General features: G+C 34.6%; 4 protein-coding genes across 4 annotated transcripts; all 4 read right to left on the bottom strand.

The window, feature by feature from the left end:
- Positions 1-11: 11 nt before the first annotated feature.
- LOC108828101 (receptor protein-tyrosine kinase CEPR2) lies at positions 12-3,797 on the bottom strand (the record flags this gene model as incomplete). The annotated part of the gene is given in 7 exon segments (XM_056999047.1): positions 12-162; positions 165-219; positions 222-278; positions 280-935; positions 938-2,441; positions 3,356-3,486; positions 3,563-3,797. Coding segments are annotated over 5 exon segments (2,351 nt in total), but the record flags the coding sequence as incomplete, so codon positions are not given.
- A 7,792-nt stretch (positions 3,798-11,589) lies between these two features.
- On the bottom strand, positions 11,590-13,347 carry LOC130504434 (uncharacterized). The gene is made up of 5 exons (XM_056999046.1): positions 13,138-13,347; positions 12,225-12,424; positions 12,060-12,161; positions 11,911-11,962; positions 11,590-11,830 (listed from the first exon to the last, which is right to left on the bottom strand). Exons 1-5 carry the CDS (start codon positions 13,226-13,228, stop codon positions 11,718-11,720), a joined length of 558 nt encoding a protein of 185 aa, XP_056855026.1. The 5' UTR covers positions 13,229-13,347; the 3' UTR covers positions 11,590-11,717.
- A 217-nt stretch (positions 13,348-13,564) lies between these two features.
- On the bottom strand, positions 13,565-14,807 carry LOC108825615 (MICOS complex subunit MIC10). The gene is made up of 3 exons (XM_018598940.2): positions 14,590-14,807; positions 14,323-14,432; positions 13,565-13,760 (listed from the first exon to the last, which is right to left on the bottom strand). The coding sequence occupies exons 1-3, from the start codon at positions 14,798-14,800 to the stop codon at positions 13,746-13,748; spliced, it is 336 nt and encodes a 111-aa protein (XP_018454442.1). The 5' UTR covers positions 14,801-14,807; the 3' UTR covers positions 13,565-13,745.
- A 3,128-nt stretch (positions 14,808-17,935) lies between these two features.
- Positions 17,936-20,259, bottom strand: LOC108828537 (patellin-1). The gene is made up of 4 exons (XM_018602265.2): positions 19,060-20,259; positions 18,775-18,902; positions 18,544-18,679; positions 17,936-18,457 (listed from the first exon to the last, which is right to left on the bottom strand). Exons 1-4 carry the CDS (start codon positions 20,224-20,226, stop codon positions 18,200-18,202), a joined length of 1,689 nt encoding a protein of 562 aa, XP_018457767.1. The 5' UTR covers positions 20,227-20,259; the 3' UTR covers positions 17,936-18,199.
- Between the last annotated feature and the right edge of the window lie 845 nt (positions 20,260-21,104).

Here is a 21,104-nt window from a genome sequence, read left to right as displayed (position 1 = left end):
ACAAACAGTACCTCTTGTGCCAATCCAGTTCAGGTAATCCACCTTTAATACTCCGGCGAAGAGCTTGATATAAGTTCCCATTCTCCATGAACTCAAACACCAAGTAACTAGAACCTCTTCCGACAAGACAAGCGTAGAGCTTCAACACGTTTCTATGTCTGATTTCCCAAGAATCTCCATTTCTGCAACAGAGACCTCTGTTCCGTTGCTTTCTTCTCTCCTCCTCCTCCTCTCCTCAGCCACTTAACCGCCACTGTCCCACCACCTTTTTTCAGATCAAACCCTATACACTTTCCCCGCACTTCCAGCTCCAATCACATGATCTTCCTCCAATCTACAAATCTCCTCAGCGTCAAGCTCCATCTGATGAAAAGACGCGATCTTCCACTTCGCATCCACCTTGTTTACATCTTTATTTTCCTCACGTATCTTCACTACTCTGTAACGCAACGAGAAAAGACCAGTGACTAGCACCACTAGGGCTATCGCAAGAGACAAGAACAAGAGAGTCCCGTCTAGTGATCGGTTCTTGTGCACGTGTCGGTCATCATCAGTACATAAGCTCAGCACATGTTTCTCGCTTTCTTTGACGTCATGGTTGTCCACGCAAAGCTTCTCGTTCCGTGAGAACGCGGTGACTCCTCCCACCGCTAAAAGATCCGGTGGTATTCTTCCCGTGAGCTGATTCTCAGACAAATCTATAAAACTCAGCTTCAACTTCACTAGGTTCACCGGTATCTCCCCCGTTAGCCTGTTCCCTGAGAGATCCAGCGAGTTCAAAGAACCGATATGAGACAAATCATTAGGGATCTCTCCGGTCAACGCGTTCTCAGCGAGATTCAGATCAACAAGCCTCACGCAGTTCGTCAACCCTAATGGGATAAAACCTGTTAATGAATTGTTTTCAAGATGGAGAGAAGACAGCTGTTTCAAACCCCAAGCTCTGTCGGAATCTCGCCGGAAAAACTGTTGTTGCTCAGATAAATCCTCTCTATATTCCTCAGTTTCTCTATCTCCCTCGGAATCTCGCCGGAGAATCTGTTGTTCTGCAATATCAGCTGACTCAGCTCCGTCGAGTGTCCGATCTGAGGAGAGATCTCTCCAGTGAGACGGTTATCGCTGAGATCGATCATCTTAGCTAGCGGCAGAGACCAGAAGCCTTCGGGAACTTGACCGGTAAACCGGTTCTGGTTAATCCTGAGTCTCCAAAGAGACTTGCAACCGGCGTAAGGCCCCGGAATCTCGCCGGCGAAATCGTTCTGTAACGCGAGCAAGAACTGTAGCTTATTGTTTTGGCATAGGAAACGAGGGAACGGACCTGCGAACATGTTCTCGGATATGTCCACCGTGTCCAACGGCGAGAACCGGCCGGTGTTCGCCGGAAAGATACCGGAGAAGTTGTTTCTGTAGATCGATAAGGAAGAGAGGAAGCGCATCTCTCCGAAACCGGGAGGGAAGTCTCCGGTGAAGTTGTTTTGGTGGCAGTGGAAGACTCTCAGCTCCTCGAGAGCTCCGAGCTCTCGAGGCAGCGCGCCGCTGAGCTGATTCAGAGAGACGTCGAGCTCTCGGAGACGAGTCAGGTTCCTGATCTCCGGGGGGATTTCGCCGGAGAGTCTGTTGTCGTACAGCTCGATTTTGGTGAGGTTCGCCAGTCTCGTGATCGAGACTGGGAACTCACCGGAGATCGAGTTTCTGGAGATGTCGAAAGTGTCGAGATAGTTTAGACCGAAGATGGAGTCCGGAACGGTTCCGGTTAAGTTGGATCGGGCTAAGTAGAGCCACGTCAGCTTCTTTAAATTGCTGAGGCTCTCGGGGATCTCACCTTGTTCGTAGTTGTTGTTGCCTAGACCGAGGGAGAGGAGCTGAGTCAAGTTCCCGATCCAGCTCTGGAACTCTCCCGTGAGGAAGTTCACTGAGACGTCGAGGACTTCGAGGTTATTCAGAGGGGAGAAGTCCAGGATCGCACCGGAGAGACGGTTCGAGGTGAGGTTGAGTACTCTGAGGCTCGTGCAGTTGAGTATCTCCTGCGGGATTACGCCCGAGATTAGATTGAAGGGGAGAGATAGAGTGGAGAGCTTCGAGAGAGAGGAGATCGCGGGGGAGATGGAGCCGGAGAGGTTCGCGTTTTCTAAGGTGATGCCGGTGACTTCGCCGGAGAGTGGGTGGCACGTGACGCCGTGGAAGGTGCAGGGAGAGTCGGAGGGTTTCCATGAGCGGAGAACGTCGTGAGGGTCGTTGAGACGGTTCTTGAAGCGGAACAGAGCTTGTTTCTCAACGGTCGCAACGATATTTGGCGGGAAGAGCGAGAGGAGAATCGTGGCGGTTACGGTGGCGAGTATGCCACGTCGGATGTTAGGTGTTCTCGTCATTTGCGGTTGATATTCAAGGGCAAATTATTAAGCTTAGGTCTTCTTCATGGTGGACGCACTCGTTGCCCGCCCCTACGTTTGAAAAAAGATATGAAATCAACAAACCAACCACTACAAAGTTTCATAATATTGTATTTAACTTGGTATGAAAAGTTGCGTTTATTATAAATTTATAATATCACAATTAACCATGTCTACGTGGATGGTCATGATATTATCCCCTACATAAATATTAAAATATATGGATATTTTAGCAAATGAGTTTAATCATAATAAAGAGTTTTTGTTTTGTCAAAAGAGGGTTCATGTGATTCTTACCATGTTTTAAATAATTAATAAATTAATTGTAATAGATACGTCAGGTACACTACAAGTCTACAACCAGTTATTTATATGCAAATAATGAGTTTTTTTGTGGTCAGATACTATAAACTGAGGGGGTATACTAAAAACATGAAGTTGAAGAACAAAATTTATATGTAAATGGACATATAAAGCTTGCTTGTGTGCTAAACATAAACAAACTCTATAAGTGAGCTTTAAAGGTACTCATTACAGTGCAGAAAGGTTATTTTCCTCTACTAAATGATTATAGTTTGATCATTTGTTTTGAAAGTTAAGCAAATGATTAAATTTTTAGTGAAAAAGAATCAATATTGAAGATTTAGTGTATATTAAGGATTAATGATTAAACTACATAAAGAATCAAGAGATCACAGATCAAAAAATTAGTGGATAAAGTAACTATTTGTTAATTACTAGAGTTAGGTACCCTCCAATGTACAGTGACAAAAAAAAAGGTACCCTCCAATGTTAAATTCTTTTGAAATTTATAGTTACAAGATCTCCAGCTTCTTCATTGAATCTATACTTCAAATCTTTATAAAATAACCATAGAATGAGTTAAGTATGGAATGAGAGGCTTAAAGGTTCAAAACGTAACCAAGAAATCAACTAACTAAACAAAAGCCAATGAAGAATTGTACCTGAAAGAAAAGAAACAAACCAAGAATCTCAGGTTGGTGAGCGATTCTTCTTAAATCTGTTGAAGGTAATTTCGAGAGAACGTAGTCAAAAACAAAAGAGTGTATTGAGAAGATTTTTGATTTGTGGTTTCCTGAAAAAAAATGGAAAAAACATTTTAGTGACTTTTTTTGGCCACTTTCTAAGATAATCTCTGGGAAACAACAAACAGAAGTTCTGATTTCGAGTGGGGGTTCTTGAATACACCAGATCAGCTGATCCTCAAGAAGTTAATAAATTATTAGGAGTATTTTTTCTTAGTTCATCACAAAAGATAGAAGTTTGTGAAGAAGAGATACAAAGAAGGATATATCCAAGGAATATGAGAACTATATATTTTGAAGATGGGGAGAAGAGAGAGAAGAGACAAGAGTCGAGAGAAGCTTGTCGTGAGGAAAGGAGCCAAAAAGGCTAACTCATTTATCTTAAATCGACTAACCATATATTTTGTGGAAATCATTATTATTTTTAAATAAAATTGGACACAAATCATCTACGTATACTGATTTTGACATATGGTAAAAATAAAATTGGACACAAATCATCTACATATACTGATTTTGACATATGGTGGGTGTGTGATGCTCTTTTCATTCTACAGTTACTGTCACTTTCAGATCATTATAGAATCCAACGGTGCTCATATTTTTTTAATGTAATCAATTTCTGAAAATGTAAGTAAAATAGTTTAATCGCTGTAAACATTAATAATCTTTCATTTTACGGGTTTTATTCGTTTTTCTTTCTAACAAGTACTTGATTCTTCACTCTATTTCATTCTTCAATCGGTTTTTACTTTTTAGTGTGTAACAAAAGTAAGAGAACTATTCTATCTTTACATACTAATCAGGTTCTAAAACCGTCCAAGTTGTCTAGACAAATCTATTATATTAAAACAGTAACATGATTTATGGGTAAATGTTATGTCCAATGTATTTCATTTATTTAAGGAATTATTTTATCAAATTAAATTAATATTAAACACAAATATGATTACAAAAGAAAGCTTAAATCTATTTTATTAAACCAGGAACATGATATATTAATTATTTAAGAGATTATTCTATCAAATTAAATTTAATATCAAACAAAATTATAATTACAAAAAACTAAAATATAAAAATCAAAATTTTCAAAAAAAAAACAAAATTTCGCATAAATTAGTAGTAAAAGAATTTGAAGAACGGATCAAAATCTAGTGAGTATTTATAGAAAACTACATATATTCTTACATATTAATAATGTTCCTAATCCTAAGCAGTCCCACTTGTTCATATAAATGGGTAGTAAAAGAATTTGAAGAAATTTATATGTCATAAAACATATTAAATGATAATAACAACAGATGCCAACAGAAAATAAAAGATACAAAATGATACGAGAGAAAGGGAACTTGTCTTCATTGAAATAAATCAACTTCTCAATCTGAAGAGATTAATACTGAATATCAATTCGTATCTTTTAATTTCATGCATAATTTCATTTGATAAACTTTATTAAAATCTTGATGATCACAATCGGTCATTCAGAATATGCATTTATAAAAATATTCAAAGCAGAAAATTATAGATACATAGAAAATTATAGATACATGATAAAGTTTTTATTGTCAAACATTGTAGCTTCAAAAAGGTATCGAAGGATATGTAAAAAATGTTTCATTTTTGCTTATATTTTACTCATACATTTCTTTATATTTTGTCGATCCATATTTTTATGTATTTATAAAATTATTATCAGAAATAAACTATTAGATATTTAATTAAAATTATTTCAGAATTTCGTTTCAACGATTTCTAAAATATTAGATATGATTATATTAATTTTATGGAGTTTATATTATTAAGTTTAGTATTGGAAGGATAAAATTAAAATTAAATTCTGTTTTAGACCTTTTTGGATGGAGTCTACCACTCTTGGTTATAAGCAAAATGTTTACTGACTTTCTATCTCTATGAATTATCGAAAGCATCAACATTAGTTATAAACTTTGATAAACATGTATTCATTCAAACAAAAAGGTAAAAATAATATCTTGTAATTCACCATCAAATAATTTATACAGATAGAGATTATGTCTTTCTTCCTTCACTTGAACAGAATCTGATGGTTTCTCCTAAGTTGCACTCCCATGGTTGAAAAGATTCGTAGATGTACATATGGCTGGAGATCATATACCAGTAAACACTTCAATGCCATCACTTTTCATAGCCAGTGATTTTGAAACAACTAACTTGTCAAGTCCCACACATCTCTCTTCTTCTCGTTGTGAGATAGATACCACACCAACTTCAGTTTCTGAAATTGAAAATCGTTTAGCAAAAAAAAAATTTAATTGAAAATCGTTTAGCAAAAAAAAAAAACTTCAGTTTCTGAAATAATTAGTTTCTGTGTGTGATCAGTCTGATCATTTGAGGAAATTAAAATAAAATTCTGATTTAGACCTTTTTGGTTGGAGTCTACCATTTTTGGTTGGAGTCTACCATTTTTGGTTAAAATCAAAATGTTCACTGACTTTATATCTCTATGATTTATCGAAAGTAACAACATTTTTTATGGATTTTGATAAACATGTATTTGTTCAAACAAAAAGAAAAAAACGATATGCAGTTATCCACCATCAAATAATTTATACAAGTAATTATACTGACGTAATAACTTAATTATCAATTAAAGAGATAAACATATTTTTCTAGGAGTTCGTACATAAAATTTTAAGTACCATATATACATGCTTATATTATAACATACTTTTTCATACGTGAAATTCAGCTACAATTCTTATTAGTTGGTCTCTGTAAAAATTGCAACTTCCTTGGGATTTTTAACCTTCCAAATCTTTTTCATTTGACGCAATGACTTGTATTCGCTTCTGGTCCATTGTTGTCATATTCTGTACAATATATAGAAAATATGCACTATTTGTCTTCATTCAATATAGACCACCCTACACGGTCGCCATGACACCGCATGGATGATCCAAAAACGTCTTCACTAAGTAAGATCCAGACTACTACTATATTGCATTTCTGGATTGTAAACCATAAGTTTTGGCTTTGGATGTCTGTGATTTTGAACCGTTATCATATTCTTTCAGCCTCCAATCGGCTTACGTGCCACAATTTGGCAGTATTGAAAATAGCATGCACATGTCCACATATGAAGTACACCGTTCCAGGTAGCTATTATACTCTTTATAATTGGTTATGTCCTTGAGCCAAATTTTTCACCGTAGAAAAATGTTGTTTCAATTTTTTTTTTCAATTTGAAGAAACTGAACTTTTAAAGAGAGAAATGAAAATCAACCATTAAAAATGTTCAGAAGAGATTAGTATTGAAACTATTCATATCTTTTAATTTCATGCATAAATTCAGTTGATGAACTTCATTAAATCTTGAGGATTACAACCGCCATTCAGAATATGCATGTACATCAACAAGTACTTAAAGCAGAAAATTATGGATACATGATAAGGTATTGAAAGCTATGTGAAAATGTTTCATTTTTTTGCTTATAATTTGCTTATACGTTTCTTATTATTTTGTAAGTCAATTTTATATATTTTAAAAATTATAATTAGAAATCAACTCATCATTAAAGTTAATTCAGAATATATTTTAACATTTTCAAAATATTATATATGATTATATAAAATTTATGGAATTATTATTATTATTATTATTATTATTATCATCAAAATTTAATATTGCAACAGTAAAAAGAGAGTATATAAGTTTTAATTTTGTTTTAGACCTTTTGGGTGAAGTCTACCATTCTTGGTTATAAATCCAAATTCTTCTCGACTATAGATTTCATGAATTATCGAAAGCAAGATGCAATCTTTTAGCCGATTCATTGAATTATATACCTAGTTTGATAAAATTGACAAAATAGTTGTTTTGTGTAATATTAGAAATATATATACTTAAACCTTTAAAATCGTCTGCAAGGAAACCCAATCTTTGAAATCAGCCTTTGATATTTTTAACAAAAAAAGGGTCTACTCTCCTATAATTCAAACACCAATTAAAGGACTGTCATTTTTTAGACTATGTTATCTTAATTACAATGAATTAGTTGTATTTCGAAAACTATACTTCAAGTGATTTTACAATTACAAAATAGCATACAGATAACCTCCATTTAGCAGTTATAGTTTTTAGATTAAATATGATAAAATTATTATTACAATGTTGGAAATTTTGCCTAGTTTAACAGAATCTACAGAATATGGCCTTTTAATAACAAGACAATAGTTCAGTTGAAACATAACGGTATTTAAATGATGTTAACAAAAATAAAATCAAGCAAAACATTAACGCATTAGTTATTACTTATGACGTTGTTGAAAACATATGAAGGTTATTAGAGTTATTATGAACAAGGAATCGAATAGCTTCCGAGTAGTTAGGCAGATACAAAGAACAATTTTTTCTGTACAGTTGATATTCGCTTACAGTCTGGAAAAGAACATAAAAAGAAGGAAAACTAAAATGTTGTTGCGTGGATTACCCTTTTAAGCGAAGTATGATAAGAATCGTTTAACCTCCTCTCATTGTCCTTTTCTTTCTACATCCATTGCTCCAGTGTTATCCCTTTGATCGGAATCTAATTCTTGTTTATATCAAATTTTATATCCACCCATTTATTATCAAAACTTACAATTGGTCACTCTTTCTGATGCATGTCAAAGAGTAAATGTTATCCCTCTATAACATTGTTTAGCCGTTAAACACACAAGTTAAAGAGTTACTTGTGGGGTTATTATCTATCAAGTAACATCTGATAACAACTAACGCATCTTACAAGTAACCTTATCGTGTACTAAATTACTTTTTTTTTACTAAAGAAATACTTTCTCTATTAAAAGAAATATTTTTCTCTTCTCTTGTGCATACACAACAAGAAGCAGTGACAATAACATTAACGCAACATTATTGTTTTTTCTACATATTTTCTTGTATAGTCTAGTTTTATATCAATACAATTAAAACAGCATCTTTTTTTTTTAATATTCCCTTAGTTTTTAAAAATATTTACAGGAATGCCACTGATATTTAATTTTAATTAAAAATTGTGAAAATTAATTATAACAACCTAATAACTAACTGATAAAAAATAGGAAAATTATGGGACCTATCTTATTTACCATCGAAAATATATGGTAAGCAAAACATATCAAATTCAACGTTTTGTAATATGTTAAATTTTGTGCTTAATGTCCACCTCACAATACATTATATCAAATATTCTCGATATGTAATCCTAATTACATGAATAATTGAATACATATTTCTTTGAATATAATAATATTTCTATAATTGTAGACTTATTTGATATAATATTTACCAAACATTTAAAATAATTTTAATTTATTATTATGTTCTTAGTAATAGTATTATCCAAATAAAAAGAAAACAAAATCAACACCAAATTAATATTTATAAATATCTGAAGAGTTCCTATATATTGGGGACAGAAAAAAAAACTAAATCAAATCAGAGCTAAAGTTAGAAACCGAATTCCAAATATTCAAAATACAGTATATATACTTTAAATATTAATTATTTTAATTTTAAAATAATCAAGTATTCTAAAACTATTACCTATAAACCGAACTACCCAAAAATGGATTACCCTACTATTTTTATCCAAATTATTTAAAATTATTTTAATTTTATGCTATAATAAAATCACCTGAATATTTTTTATCCAAAATATCTATATTTATCTCCAAAATTTTGAAAATATCATTTTACCCCAATTACTCTAAATTTTCCAAAAGAAAAAAAATTGGACCATAGTTGAATTGAACTCGAAATTTTAATGGGTTCCTAACGTTGTTATCCGAACCAAACCAAAAATCAAATCCAAATTCCTAAATAATCGAACGGTTCCTATATTTATTGAACCGAAAAATGAAAACCATATTTTCATGTTTTGGTAACAATTATATTTTTCTATAGATATTTTTTCTGCACTAATTTAGAAAAGGAATATTATATATAGAAGTTTTGTATCAAAAATATTTTACTAATTTATCACATAAACGAATAAAAATATATCCACTTTATATGTTTAGAAATTTTTTATGGACAATATAATTGGTAAATCTAAAATCTTGCACAAGTACAAATTTCAGGTAACAAACAAATTTTAGCTTATTTAAAATCATAAAACGGTTGTGTGAGACATCATAAAATTAAAATTGGTCATACTGCAACGCACTATAACATTTATGTTTCGTTTCTTATTCTATATAAGCAAACCATATTACTTATTTACGGTTTATAGAAATAATCAACAATTCATATACTCACATTTTTATATAATTAAGTAACAAAAAAACATAGTTGTGTAATTGAACTTGATCACATGACAATTTAAATAATCAAACGCAGGTCAAGAGGTCAAGAATCTAGTTCTCTTTGTAAGTTGATTCTATTATAATTTAGTTTTGTTCCATTAATTTTCCCTATATCTATTAATTAATATCTTTTAATTGGGAATAGATACGGTTTAGATTATGTGAGAAATGAAATCCGAATCAAAGAAAGATCTTGGATGCTGACCCCCAGCTGTATCCACTTCCCTTTCCACATTGGCTATCTTTTTCATGTCGTTTTCCATATTGGAGCCCTGTAGTAGAAACACATTCAAGAAACAACTCTTCTGATACTTTTTTTTTCCCCTAAGAGCAGAGATTGATAGATCCGTTAGAGAAATCAAAGTTAACAACGTAAGAGACAAACCTTATGTTATTATAACTATTCATTTCTTACTAGGTATCATTTATAAATTAGATATTTGTTGGAGATTACTCAAATGAATCGATGATATAAGTTGATAAATTTTAAAACGATATCAATATACAGAAAAATAGAGTCCTTTGATTCTTATAGACTTTACTATAATTTTGTTTTCAAGATCTTATGTGCTTAACATAACATATCAAGAATGAGATTCCATTATGTAAAGACATTATTGGAAGGAAAAGATCAGTAAGTGTGCTGATATTATATAAAATAGAAGTTATAGAACACGAAATAAATGAGGTGCAGTAAGAAGAAAATAGCTAGCCAAATAGTGATAGTAGGGCCGAGGTTAGCTAACGTTATAAACTTATACAATAATGTAAATGTGATGGGTGTCTACCGTCTATAATTCGTAGAGTAGGACCGTCCAATAATTATAATAATATTGATCGAGAGAAGCAGATAAAGAAGAGCATATCTGTCTCCATACCTCCAATAACACAGCGTCACGTTATTACAAATACACTTGTTTACAAGACATAACTATGCAACTTCATTGGCAGCTCTTTAAATTACTATGCGTATATTTGTTTATGTAATAGGCATTATAAGTGAATATTGATCATATAGTTCTATTCTATGTGCTTGCCTTAAATTACAATCTCGCTGAATTATGAAGATATGTTTTGCTGCGAATGCATTTAATTTAGATGGAGTCCAGAATAGAGGAGACAAGTTTTAAAGATGGGTTTTAGTTTTAGGCGGTGAGTCCAGTGGAGCAACGTCACTTTCAGTACATGCACATTAAAAAGATGAGTTTTTCACGCGTATGTGTTTCTGAGTGTTACATGTGAACACAATCCTCTCGACCTATGTCTATGCACGTGTGACCATGTCGAGACAAAAAATGGTGGCTCTATCTTGTGGTCCACTCATCTACCGTGACACACCGTGTTGTCTCTATGACTGGTAGAAACTTTTCAACCCTTTGAGATTAATGGGAAACCCACTTTTTGCTTTTTCGCATATTCACCATAAAAGATCCATTTGTAATAACCTAGTTTTGCTCTACCGTTGATATCTTCAGGATGGATCACCAGCTGCCCATGGATGACTTTTCAACAGTCACTGAGATGATAAACTCATCAAAGTTTCTAGAAGAGGACCACTCAATGTAAATGATTTCACTTTAGCTACGAATACTGATGCTTGTAAAAGATAATTGATCAGTGGCTTAAGTGAAAGTGAACATACAAGTTCATGTTCTTATCCTATGAACCCATCAATCTCACAGTTTCTTCAGTCAAACCGCAAGTGACACTTGAGTGATGAGTGGGATGGTCAAAAAGACTGATCCGTAGGTTTCAGGAACGATGATGCGCATATAACCTAGAAGAATATTGATTTGTGGTCCAGGGCTTTTTGTTTTATGGTCCTATCATCCTCACTGATCTAAGTTTCCATAGTCAAAACAGAATGATCGTGTCTACACAAGGTTAAGTGATCAAAGACAAAGACGGAAGGTAAGCACATTTCTCAGTTCTTGAATTGTCACAAACATTCATTGGTTCAAGAACCGGCATGGCGGAAATAGAGAACCGAGCGGTAGAGAGCAGCAACATGGAGGAAACAAATCAAGGCTATGAGTAGATCATCAAGCAAACCGACAACCCCCAGAACTCCTATGAGAACATTGATTTGTGAGAAGACAATGAGATAAAGATATAATGATTAGTAAGATAAAGAAAAAAAAATGAATTACCTTCTGGAATGATATCTATTGGACTGACTATGTAAACAGCACTGAGAATCATCTGCATCCAATGTAAAGAATATGTGTTAACTTAATGCAGAACATGACTGAATTGTTGTGTAATAACAAAGAGATCAAAATTCAAGTCGGAGCTTAACTGCGATATAAACTCGAGCTCTGATGACAAGTGGAAGTGTTCTTTGTGGATCCATCATTTCCCGCAACAATCTCCGAAGTAAGAACGGAAGGTCTTGCATCCTCTGGCAAGAAGAAAAAGCCCAGTAAGAGAAATTTGACTTAATAGTTAAGATTGCACGCATTACCTGAATTAAACTAGTTGATTGTCCACCAAAGCGTCGGTTGTAGGTTTCAAGATCAGCAAGAACCTCGGTAACTGTAGGATCATTACGGTCTCTGATAGTGTCCTCTGTAGGGACGAGCAAACTTATGGGACGACGACACAAGGGGCATTTGCATGGCTGTAATATAGATCCATGCCTCCACACAAGCATGATGCAATTTCCTATTTAGAACATTAAAGAAAAGGAGTTAAAGAGATTGTGCAATCTGAACAAGTCAGCAAATGGTAATCAAGCAAACTTCATACTAGAGCTGCGAACATACAAAACAAACTAAACTCACAAACCGATCTCTGAGTCAACACAAAAAGACCTAAATAACGAAGATGAATGACACTAGGAGCTTTCTATTAGGTACAACACCAGTTCAAAGCATATTAGAACGGAACTCGCTGAGAGAGAACAAGACGCAAACTAAAGGCTATAGTTGCAAAGATTAATAGAGTAACAATGGTCTTGAAGACATTAGTATGAAGAAAAGAAGAAGGTCCATTCTACTAGTAAAAGAAACTCATTGAAGCTAGGAAGACATCCTATACAAGAAACTATAATCATGAAATCTTCAGAAACATACTAAACAACAACACTGTCCGAATAAGAACATGTCACAAAAAAAAGTCAAAGAACAAAAAGGGGAGCCTAACATCGTTTATTCAGAAATCTGAACTTGAGAGAGTTTAAATGAAACACCAATCACACTCATAAAAGAAAGTCATTATTAGCAGCAAAAGATCGGAGAGAGCACGTAAACGAAGTGGGTTTCCATTTCGGGAAATGAATGGAAAAAGTCAAATCCGATCTCATCGAGGAACAAAACCGAATCAAGATGGCAAAAGAAAGGTAAGACCAGAGGGGGAGAGAGAGAGAGAGAAGTAACCGCAGAACCAATGAGAGCAATTGGCTTGGCAAGGAGCAGTAAAGTGGGAATGACATATCGAGCAAAGATCGTTCTCCGGCGGCCCATTCATCTCCTCCTTCGCCGTTCTCTGTTTTTCTTTTCTTGTCTCAAATTCGTTACAAAAGAATTAAATATTTTTACTCAATTCATTACAAGATGGCCTGCTGGTTTAAAGTCGGTGACTATGGCGGTTCATCGGAACACGGATTGGTTTGGTCTTGTTATTTTATTTGTGGGGCCTACTCGCTGTCGACGAAAAATATGCTTTCGGTTATTCCCGGTTTGCTCATTGACATCTGCGGAATTGACTAAATTAAAAAAAAAAGTTCCCCAAAGTGAGGTTTGAGGATTTGTTGGCTTTTTTTATTGCAACTAGAATGCGCTGATATAACATTTTAGAGGTTAATTTGTTCAAAACGATTAACATAAGAAAGAAAGACAGAAGAGAAGGTTTTACATTTGGGCATTAACCTCAAAGTACTTGTCCATTTGACCAAAAAAAAGGAAACAATTCAAAATCATATGAGTGTTTTCTGAATACCCTGCTGATCTTCGCATGGGTTCACTTACTGCTTTATCATCCTTCTCTACTCTTCTGCCGCCTGCGACAACAACAATAGGGTTACAAGAAAGAAAAGAAAAGATTTAAATAAACCTCATATTCCTCTACTTTGCCATGGATCATTTTTTTCACATGGTAAAAACCCCCCAAAAATGATACTACATATTACAATTTCATGGACAATCAAGACGTATGGATTAGAATTGTTACTTGTATTACTCTACTTAATCGCACATTACAAATAAGCAAAGCTGCAAATGCAAGATGGAACTTGCCTTCAACCTTGCAAGTACCAATCATCACTATATGAATTGATATACATACATGTAAAACTCTATATATGGTAGTAGCAAACACTACAAATACAACACAAACAAGCCAGATACTTGGTTTTCAACCACTAACACTAAGACACATTCCTAGCAAGGAAGGATGCATGCATCAAGAGATGTAATACCAAATTACAAAAGTTTGGCACAAAACAAGTTTACTATAACTAGTTAAACCATCCATATATAGTAATACCCTTCAGCTACACTAAGAAACCTTTCTAATCTCAGACAATCTCTCAAACATTAGCTCCACAGCAAATCCAGACTAACCTGAGATACAGAAGTGTCTGCATCAAAAGCACGAGAGCAATCAGTGTATGCAGAGCCAATACCTATCCCAGCACCAAAGGCAATAGACGCCCATCTTGTAACCGGACTCCCTACAGTAATCAAGAAACACTTTAAAAAAAAAACCCTAATTTCACCATTGTGTGTTTCATCAATTCGTTTCTATAAGATCCGAAGTCTATCATCAATTAACTACAAGTAATCATTGAGTAAAAAAACGAAACGAGGATCGAATTGAAAACACGGAACTGAAGAAGAGAAGACCGGCGAAGGCGCCGCCGAGGGAGGAGTAGACGAAACGGCGCGTCGTGAGATCGATGCACGCGTCCCACTTAGCGTTCACGTCGTATTCCCGTGGCACGATCTCCTTCTTCTCTCCCATATTTTTTTTTTCCGAAATTGACTTACCTCTCTCCGATTTGATTCTTCTGAGTTTTGGTGCTTTCCGTTGTTCCGTCATTCCCTTTCTCGGATTTTCTGCTGCACACTAGAAAACAATGGGCTCAAAATTGGGCCTAATTGAAGTTACTATCAGGCCGACGGCCTCTTTGGTTTTTATATTATTCTCTTTTTGTTTACAGTAACGTTTTATTTCTGATATTGGACTTTTTAAGTTTTAACCGAGACAAGTTATTACAGAGAGATAGATACGTTGAGGTAGTGAAGGAGTCAGATGTGTCGGAAGAAACATAAGAAAAGAACCAAACGAATACAGTACCAAAAATATTGTTTTCAGATGGATCTGTTTTTTTTTTTCAAAATTAGAAAGACCAACAAAAGGTATTCGTCGATTATCATTAGATTGTTTGAAATTGATGATTTGGAATTGATGCAAAAACTTAGAAAGCTAATTAATATTTTAATTTACCATGGACTTTTACTACTTAGAAATTTAATAACATACTAGTCGGACAAAATATAATACTGAAATTAATTTTTGGCGCTACTCTGAACCAAGCCTAATAAATAAATTGGTCTTAGGTCCCTGAAATTTTTGAAAAAAGATTACACAAACAAAAGCTCCAAAAGAAATTTTAGTTAAAATTTTCAAAATATCGTCTATAATCCCTTAAATTTCATGGCCAGTTTGTATAAGTTCGGGGGTTTGTTTCTTGTTATTGGGAATAATATACAGCACCAACCATGCTCGTTTTTTACCTTTGGTATAAACATCAAGATTCAACAAAGATTAACGAGTATTTGAAAACGATGTGCACATGCAGAGCTTTATCATTAGTATAGTCGCCTGTCGCTAATATCCTAACACGGTGAAACGAACCGACCTATAACACATGTATACTTGCAAACACTTTCACAAACACACACATAACCTCTCCATTTATGGAAGTGAAATGATCAACAAATCTTGATTGTTGTGCAATTCAGTTGTGTGAAAGTGAGGACCTTTTATTATTTCTTTGTGAATTTAATATATGGAAAAGCAAAAAGGAAGGCGGACGAGGAATTGATGAAGAAGCACATGCGACGACTATGGCCAGTAGTGAATGTGCTCATATTTCATTCATGGCTGTTTGTGTTGTGTCGGTCCACGCATGTCACTCCCTTTTCCATTGGTTTACTATTTTATGCGTTTTTCTTATAAGCTCCCAACTGTCATCGGACCCGACATTATGATCACTTCAGTTCTCATGCAAGTTTAATCATTTAAGTGACCATTTGTCCAGTAGAAATTTATGTTTTGTACTACAAACATTTCAAATTTTAAAAGAGGGTTTCGATCCCAGGTAAATTGGTGGCGGTTCGTAATGGACTCATAGGTTACTAAACCGTTGTTATTTCTCAAAATTAGACTCAAATTTATCTGTTCTCAAATTAACATTCTCACATTCCTTGAACTTTCAAATATTCTTAAGATGTCCAGATTCTAAAATTTGATTTCATTTTAGGCTAGACTTGCGACATTTGGTGTTGTTAACAAAACTGGAATGAACATGTGGCTTTGTACAACTTAGAAATAACATATGATTTGTGGTTAAGTAACAATCTACTTTTGTGCAGAACTTTAAAATACTTTCTTTTTAACTACGGTAAATAATACATGGCCAGTTAAGTTTTGAAATTAGTATCAAAGTCGATTTTGAATGGTATTAATTCTCGTCTCATCTGGCACATTCGAACCTAATTTTCAAAAATTATTACTCTTTTTCAAAATGAATGACGTAAGTTGATGAATGAAACAAGGACAGGGAATATCTTCATATTACAATTTAAGATTTCTTTACTTTAAGATGAATAGATGTTATGATCATCATAAGGCCGTAGTTATATATATTTCATATTTTGGTAATCATGCGGGTTAGACTTGAACTTTAGACTTATTTTATTTATGACTAGGCCATAACAATTAGTCATGCTTAGTTTAAATAACCTAAATAATTTAAATAACCTAAATTATACTAAAAATATTTAATTATATAACTTTAATACGGAGTATAGTTTTTTTTTTTGACATGAAAGGGAGTATAGTTTAGATTACATATAGTTACAATTACCATGTTGATCGAAAAAAAAATAGTTACAATTACCCAGATAACTTGTTTTAGTCCTTTAGAGTAAGACAGTGTAGCCACACTACATAAGTCTTGACTGGTTGTGATCGACTCGCCAAAACTACGGAACTACATATTTTTGAATATTTCCAACAATTATATAACACTTAAAATATATTATTTTTTTGGTTAAATACTTAAAATAGATTATCTTTGGTCTTTGCAATTGCAATTGCAATTCCAAAATAATAAATCTGCTGAAATATAACGCAACTAAATTTTAAAGAGTTTACAGTTATATATTTCTTAGTGTCAAATATAATGATGATGTGTGCTTTGATTTCGTCTCTTATCCACTAATTATATTTTGTCCATATTTCAACAATAGGGTCCATTATAACTTAATGTCTCATTCAGTGTTATAATTTCATAGATTATACCAAGAGGACCTTTTTCATATTTATCTTCATACCTCTCTATCAATATTGATATAACAAGAAGTCTAAAACCAGTCTTGACACGTCTCTTGTCCTTATATCTTATTAAGTCATATGTATCCATTGAACATTACTTTCATGTATAGTTATTTGAGTTATGATAATATATTATAACTAAACACTTGTTACTCTTTTAACTGCTCAACGGGCATATTTTCAAATGCTTTACCTTTGTTTCAGAATAATTTTATGAACAAGAAGCAAAGACTAAAAGGTAGAGAAAGACAGATACAAATATTAAATACATTAATGGGTTTATCAAAAAAATACTCTCTATGTATCATTATAAGTGATTTTTAACGTTTTTGCACATAGATTAAGGAAATACAAACTTCTATACAATTTATCTTAATTATATAAAAAATCATTAAATAAAACTATTTTGACCAATAAAAAAAAAACACAGTATTTTATAATTGGTTGAAAAATTCAAATGTTATTAAATTCTACCTAAAATATCGAGAATATCAACTATTTTGAAACAAAAAAAATTCCTCTAAACACCTTTTAATTTGATACGGAGGGAGTATTAAATACAGTAAGATTTACACAGATTGTACAATAAAAAGGGTAAAAGAAAGTGAAAGGTAATGTAACAAAGTTTATTTTTTCTTTTGCTTTTGGATTTTAATCACATATTCTCCACACACAAAACAACCCCAATACTGAAAACAAAAGCAAACACTTCCAGCAAACACACAACCAGCTTTTGAGATTTCAAAATTACATATCAAATAACAAACTAATTAAATTAATTAAAATTTTGTTCTCCCAAATACTTCCTCCTTAGATTTGGGTTGTGGCAAGTAATATATGGTCTCGGATATGATTTTAAAGATCTCGGATATGATTTTAAAGATCAGACCTTGGTTGCGTTTTGAACCTGTAAAGCACTTTCTTCTTCTTGGAAGTCTGGTTATCGATTGTGATCACAATCTTCCCTGGTTCACCCACCTTAAATGAATCGGTTATCACCGGCTCATCAGTTAACCCAATCTTACGGTTTTTAGAAACAATCACAACATAGCTTCCCTCTGCGGTCGGTTCAAACTGAGCCCCATAGCTCACATCTGCACCCAAAACCCTAAGCTCCCACGAGAGTGTGCAAGCCTGTCACAGTCCATATAAATCTTCTTAGTTAGCAACAATTTAAATCATAAACTTTATTACTAATCAAATTCTAAATGTAAATATACCTCAGAAGCAGGCAACTCTATGGTGTATTTAGCTGCTGGTTTAACAATGGCTTCGGTGACAGTGTCGCCAGTGGTTAAAGAAATATCATTGCTAAGTCCGCCGTACTTAACCGGGACTTGTTCAGGAGAAATGTATCTGTTGCAACAAAAAATATATATGAGCTTAGCGACAAAAAAAGAGAAAAATATTTTAATTATGAAATGCTAAAGTACTTATTAACGGCTAATTACTTGAAAATGGTGTCAACAGACTTGGATGGACCAGCAAGGACCATCTTGCTTCTAGTCCTTGGCGATGTGATGATAGATCCGAATGTCTTGTAGTAAGGAATGTACCACCATGGGACATTAATGAACAACTGCAAAACAAACCAAAAAAGTATTTTATAAAACTTGTAGAAGAGAAAATTAGAGAATAAATCACCAGCAGTTTCGGTGTGACTAATATGGATTATAAATATCTTAAACTTTAATTCTAATTATGTAATGAAAACACTGCATGCAACTATTACATACCTCTCTAGTGGCGAACTCGGGATAGTTGTCTTCGAACTGCTTGACCGCACGTCTGATGAACTGCCATAAGGCTCTCTTGCCGAGTCCAGGAGCGTTCCTGAAGTCACTGACGAACACGAACGAAGATTTAGCGTCAGGGCTGCTGAAATCAAGAGCCCTCACACACTTCTCTTGAAGCTGAATCCTCCAGTTAAGGAACTTGTTGAGTTTCTCCTTGTCGGAGAATAGCTCCTTGTTCTGAAACTCCCCGTAGGAGCTGTAGATCACGACGTGACCTTCCTTGTCCACGCCGTGAGCGAACACCATCTTCTCGAACTCGCTGGCCTCTTCTCCCGCGGCTTCGACGAGCTCGTCGATTTTGTTTTCCTTGCGCCACTGGACTGTGTTTTTCAGCATCGTCAAAGCTTCCTTGACCTTGAAGTCTCTCGCGCGGAGGAACTTCAGGAGGATCACGTCGGATCTCTCGTCTTGGAGGAGAGGAACTCCATAGATGGAGACTTCCTCTGGCTCCACAGGCTCCGCCTCAGCGACGACGGTGGTCTCTACGATGACCGGGGCGGCGGATTCTTGAGGAGTGACGGAGACGATTGACTCTTCGATTGCTTCCACGGTCTTGGTTCCGTCTTCTTCAGCACCAGAGGCTTTCTCGGTGGTTACTGGCACAGCTTCTTTCTCCTCCGGCTTGGTCTCAGCCGGAGCCGCGGCCGCGGGTTCTGATGGTTTCTCCTCGGTCTTGACGGCTTCTTCTTGTGTCTCTTCTTCCTTCTTCTCCTCTGTTTTCTCTTCTTCTTTAGATTCCTCCGCCGGTTGCTTCTCTTCTGGTTTCTCTTCTTTCACCGGAGTCGGCGCCGGAGCAGTGAATTCACGTTTGTTCAAAGCCTCCCTCACGAGCTCCTTGAACTCCTCAAGCGCCTTCTTCTCAAGCTCCTCAGGGGTAGGAACAACCACTTTCTCAGCTACAACCGTCTCTTCTTCTTCTGTCACAGGAGCAGGTTTCTCTGCCTCAGCCTCTACGGTCACCTTCTCATCCTTCTCCTCAGAAGCAACAGGAGGAGTCACCTCCTTCTCAGGCACTGGAGCAGGAACCGTAACCTCCTTATCAGTCATTGGTTTCTCCGTTGAGACCACCACAACATCAGCTGCTTTCTGTGCCTCCTCTTGAGCCATCTTTAGTTCTTGAAATTCAAGAAAAGAAAGCAGAGAGAGAGAGAATATGTGTTTGTTTTGTGGGGAGAGAGAGGAGAGGAAGAGAGGTTTTATAAAACCAAAGGCAGAAGGGAACACAGACTGGTCGGAGCTGTTTCTTTGACAGCTCATTCTAACGCTTTCTTAGTGGGTCCGTTTCTTTTTTTTCTTTCGTTCTTTCCTCCAACGGCCGTCTTTTGCTTCATGAATTAAACCACTTCCTATTTTTAATCATTAACTAAATCACATTTTATTTACTTAACCTTTGCTAGGTGTTTATAACTTTATATACATTCCATTAAGTAACAGCTAGATTATTTACTAGATCTATATATTCCTCTTGTAACCGATACCTTTACAAATACATATTTATAGGATCTGATGATTTTAATAGTTTATATCTCCTTCGTTTTATTGAAGATATTGTCCCATATTTTCTCTCACATAGTTTTCAAGATTCTTTCTATGTGCCATAAGTTATGTTTTAGTTATTACTTAAATGTCAAATATGCACTGTTCAAGAATATAATTCAAACTAGATATAAAAGAACTAGTGTTTGAGTCGAGAAAAATGGTGGAATCATTTTGACTTTTGAGAAACGGGAAGAAAGAGGGGTACTAGTGTAGCATGCTAGTCTTGTTTTTAATAATTTTTATTTTAAAGTGTGTTTGAAATCATGACACCATGTTATTTCCTCACGCAACTGTTATATTATACATCACCAGTAAAAGTTTTATAAACTCTCTTTTTAATGTAGCTACACAAAACAATAATTTTACGATTGAATCAGTCATATTTTTATCTGAGATATATATATAATTTTACGATTGAATCAATCATATTTTTATCTGATATATAT

This window comes from Raphanus sativus, unplaced genomic scaffold (assembly GCF_000801105.2).
Source record: "Raphanus sativus cultivar WK10039 unplaced genomic scaffold, ASM80110v3 Scaffold1573, whole genome shotgun sequence".
Taxonomy (NCBI): Eukaryota; Viridiplantae; Streptophyta; class Magnoliopsida; order Brassicales; family Brassicaceae; genus Raphanus; species Raphanus sativus.
Note: the sequence above shows the minus strand (reverse complement) of the source record. Positions and strands in the feature narration are given on the sequence as shown.

Coding starts and splice junctions, on each gene's coding strand:
- LOC130504434 (XM_056999046.1), bottom strand. CDS start 13,228: ATGAATGGGCCGCCGGAGAACGATCTTTGCTCGATATGTCATTCCCAC. Junction 12,425..13,137: donor TTGCTCTCATTGGTTCTGCG/GTTACTTCTCTC, acceptor TGTTCTAAATAG/GAAATTGCATCATGCTTGTG. Junction 11,963..12,059: donor GAGCTCGAGTTTATATCGCA/GTTAAGCTCCGA, acceptor CATTGGATGCAG/ATGATTCTCAGTGCTGTTTA.
- LOC108825615 (XM_018598940.2), bottom strand. CDS start 14,800: ATGACGGAACAACGGAAAGCACCAAAACTCAGAAGAATCAAATCGGAG. Junction 14,433..14,589: donor CGCCGGTCTTCTCTTCTTCA/GTTCCGTGTTTT, acceptor TGATTACTGTAG/GGAGTCCGGTTACAAGATGG.
- LOC108828537 (XM_018602265.2), bottom strand. CDS start 20,226: ATGGCTCAAGAGGAGGCACAGAAAGCAGCTGATGTTGTGGTGGTCTCA. Junction 18,680..18,774: donor TCTGTTGACACCATTTTCAA/GTAATTAGCCGT, acceptor TTGTTGCAACAG/ATACATTTCTCCTGAACAAG. Junction 18,458..18,543: donor TAGAGTTGCCTGCTTCTGAG/GTATATTTACAT, acceptor GGACTGTGACAG/GCTTGCACACTCTCGTGGGA.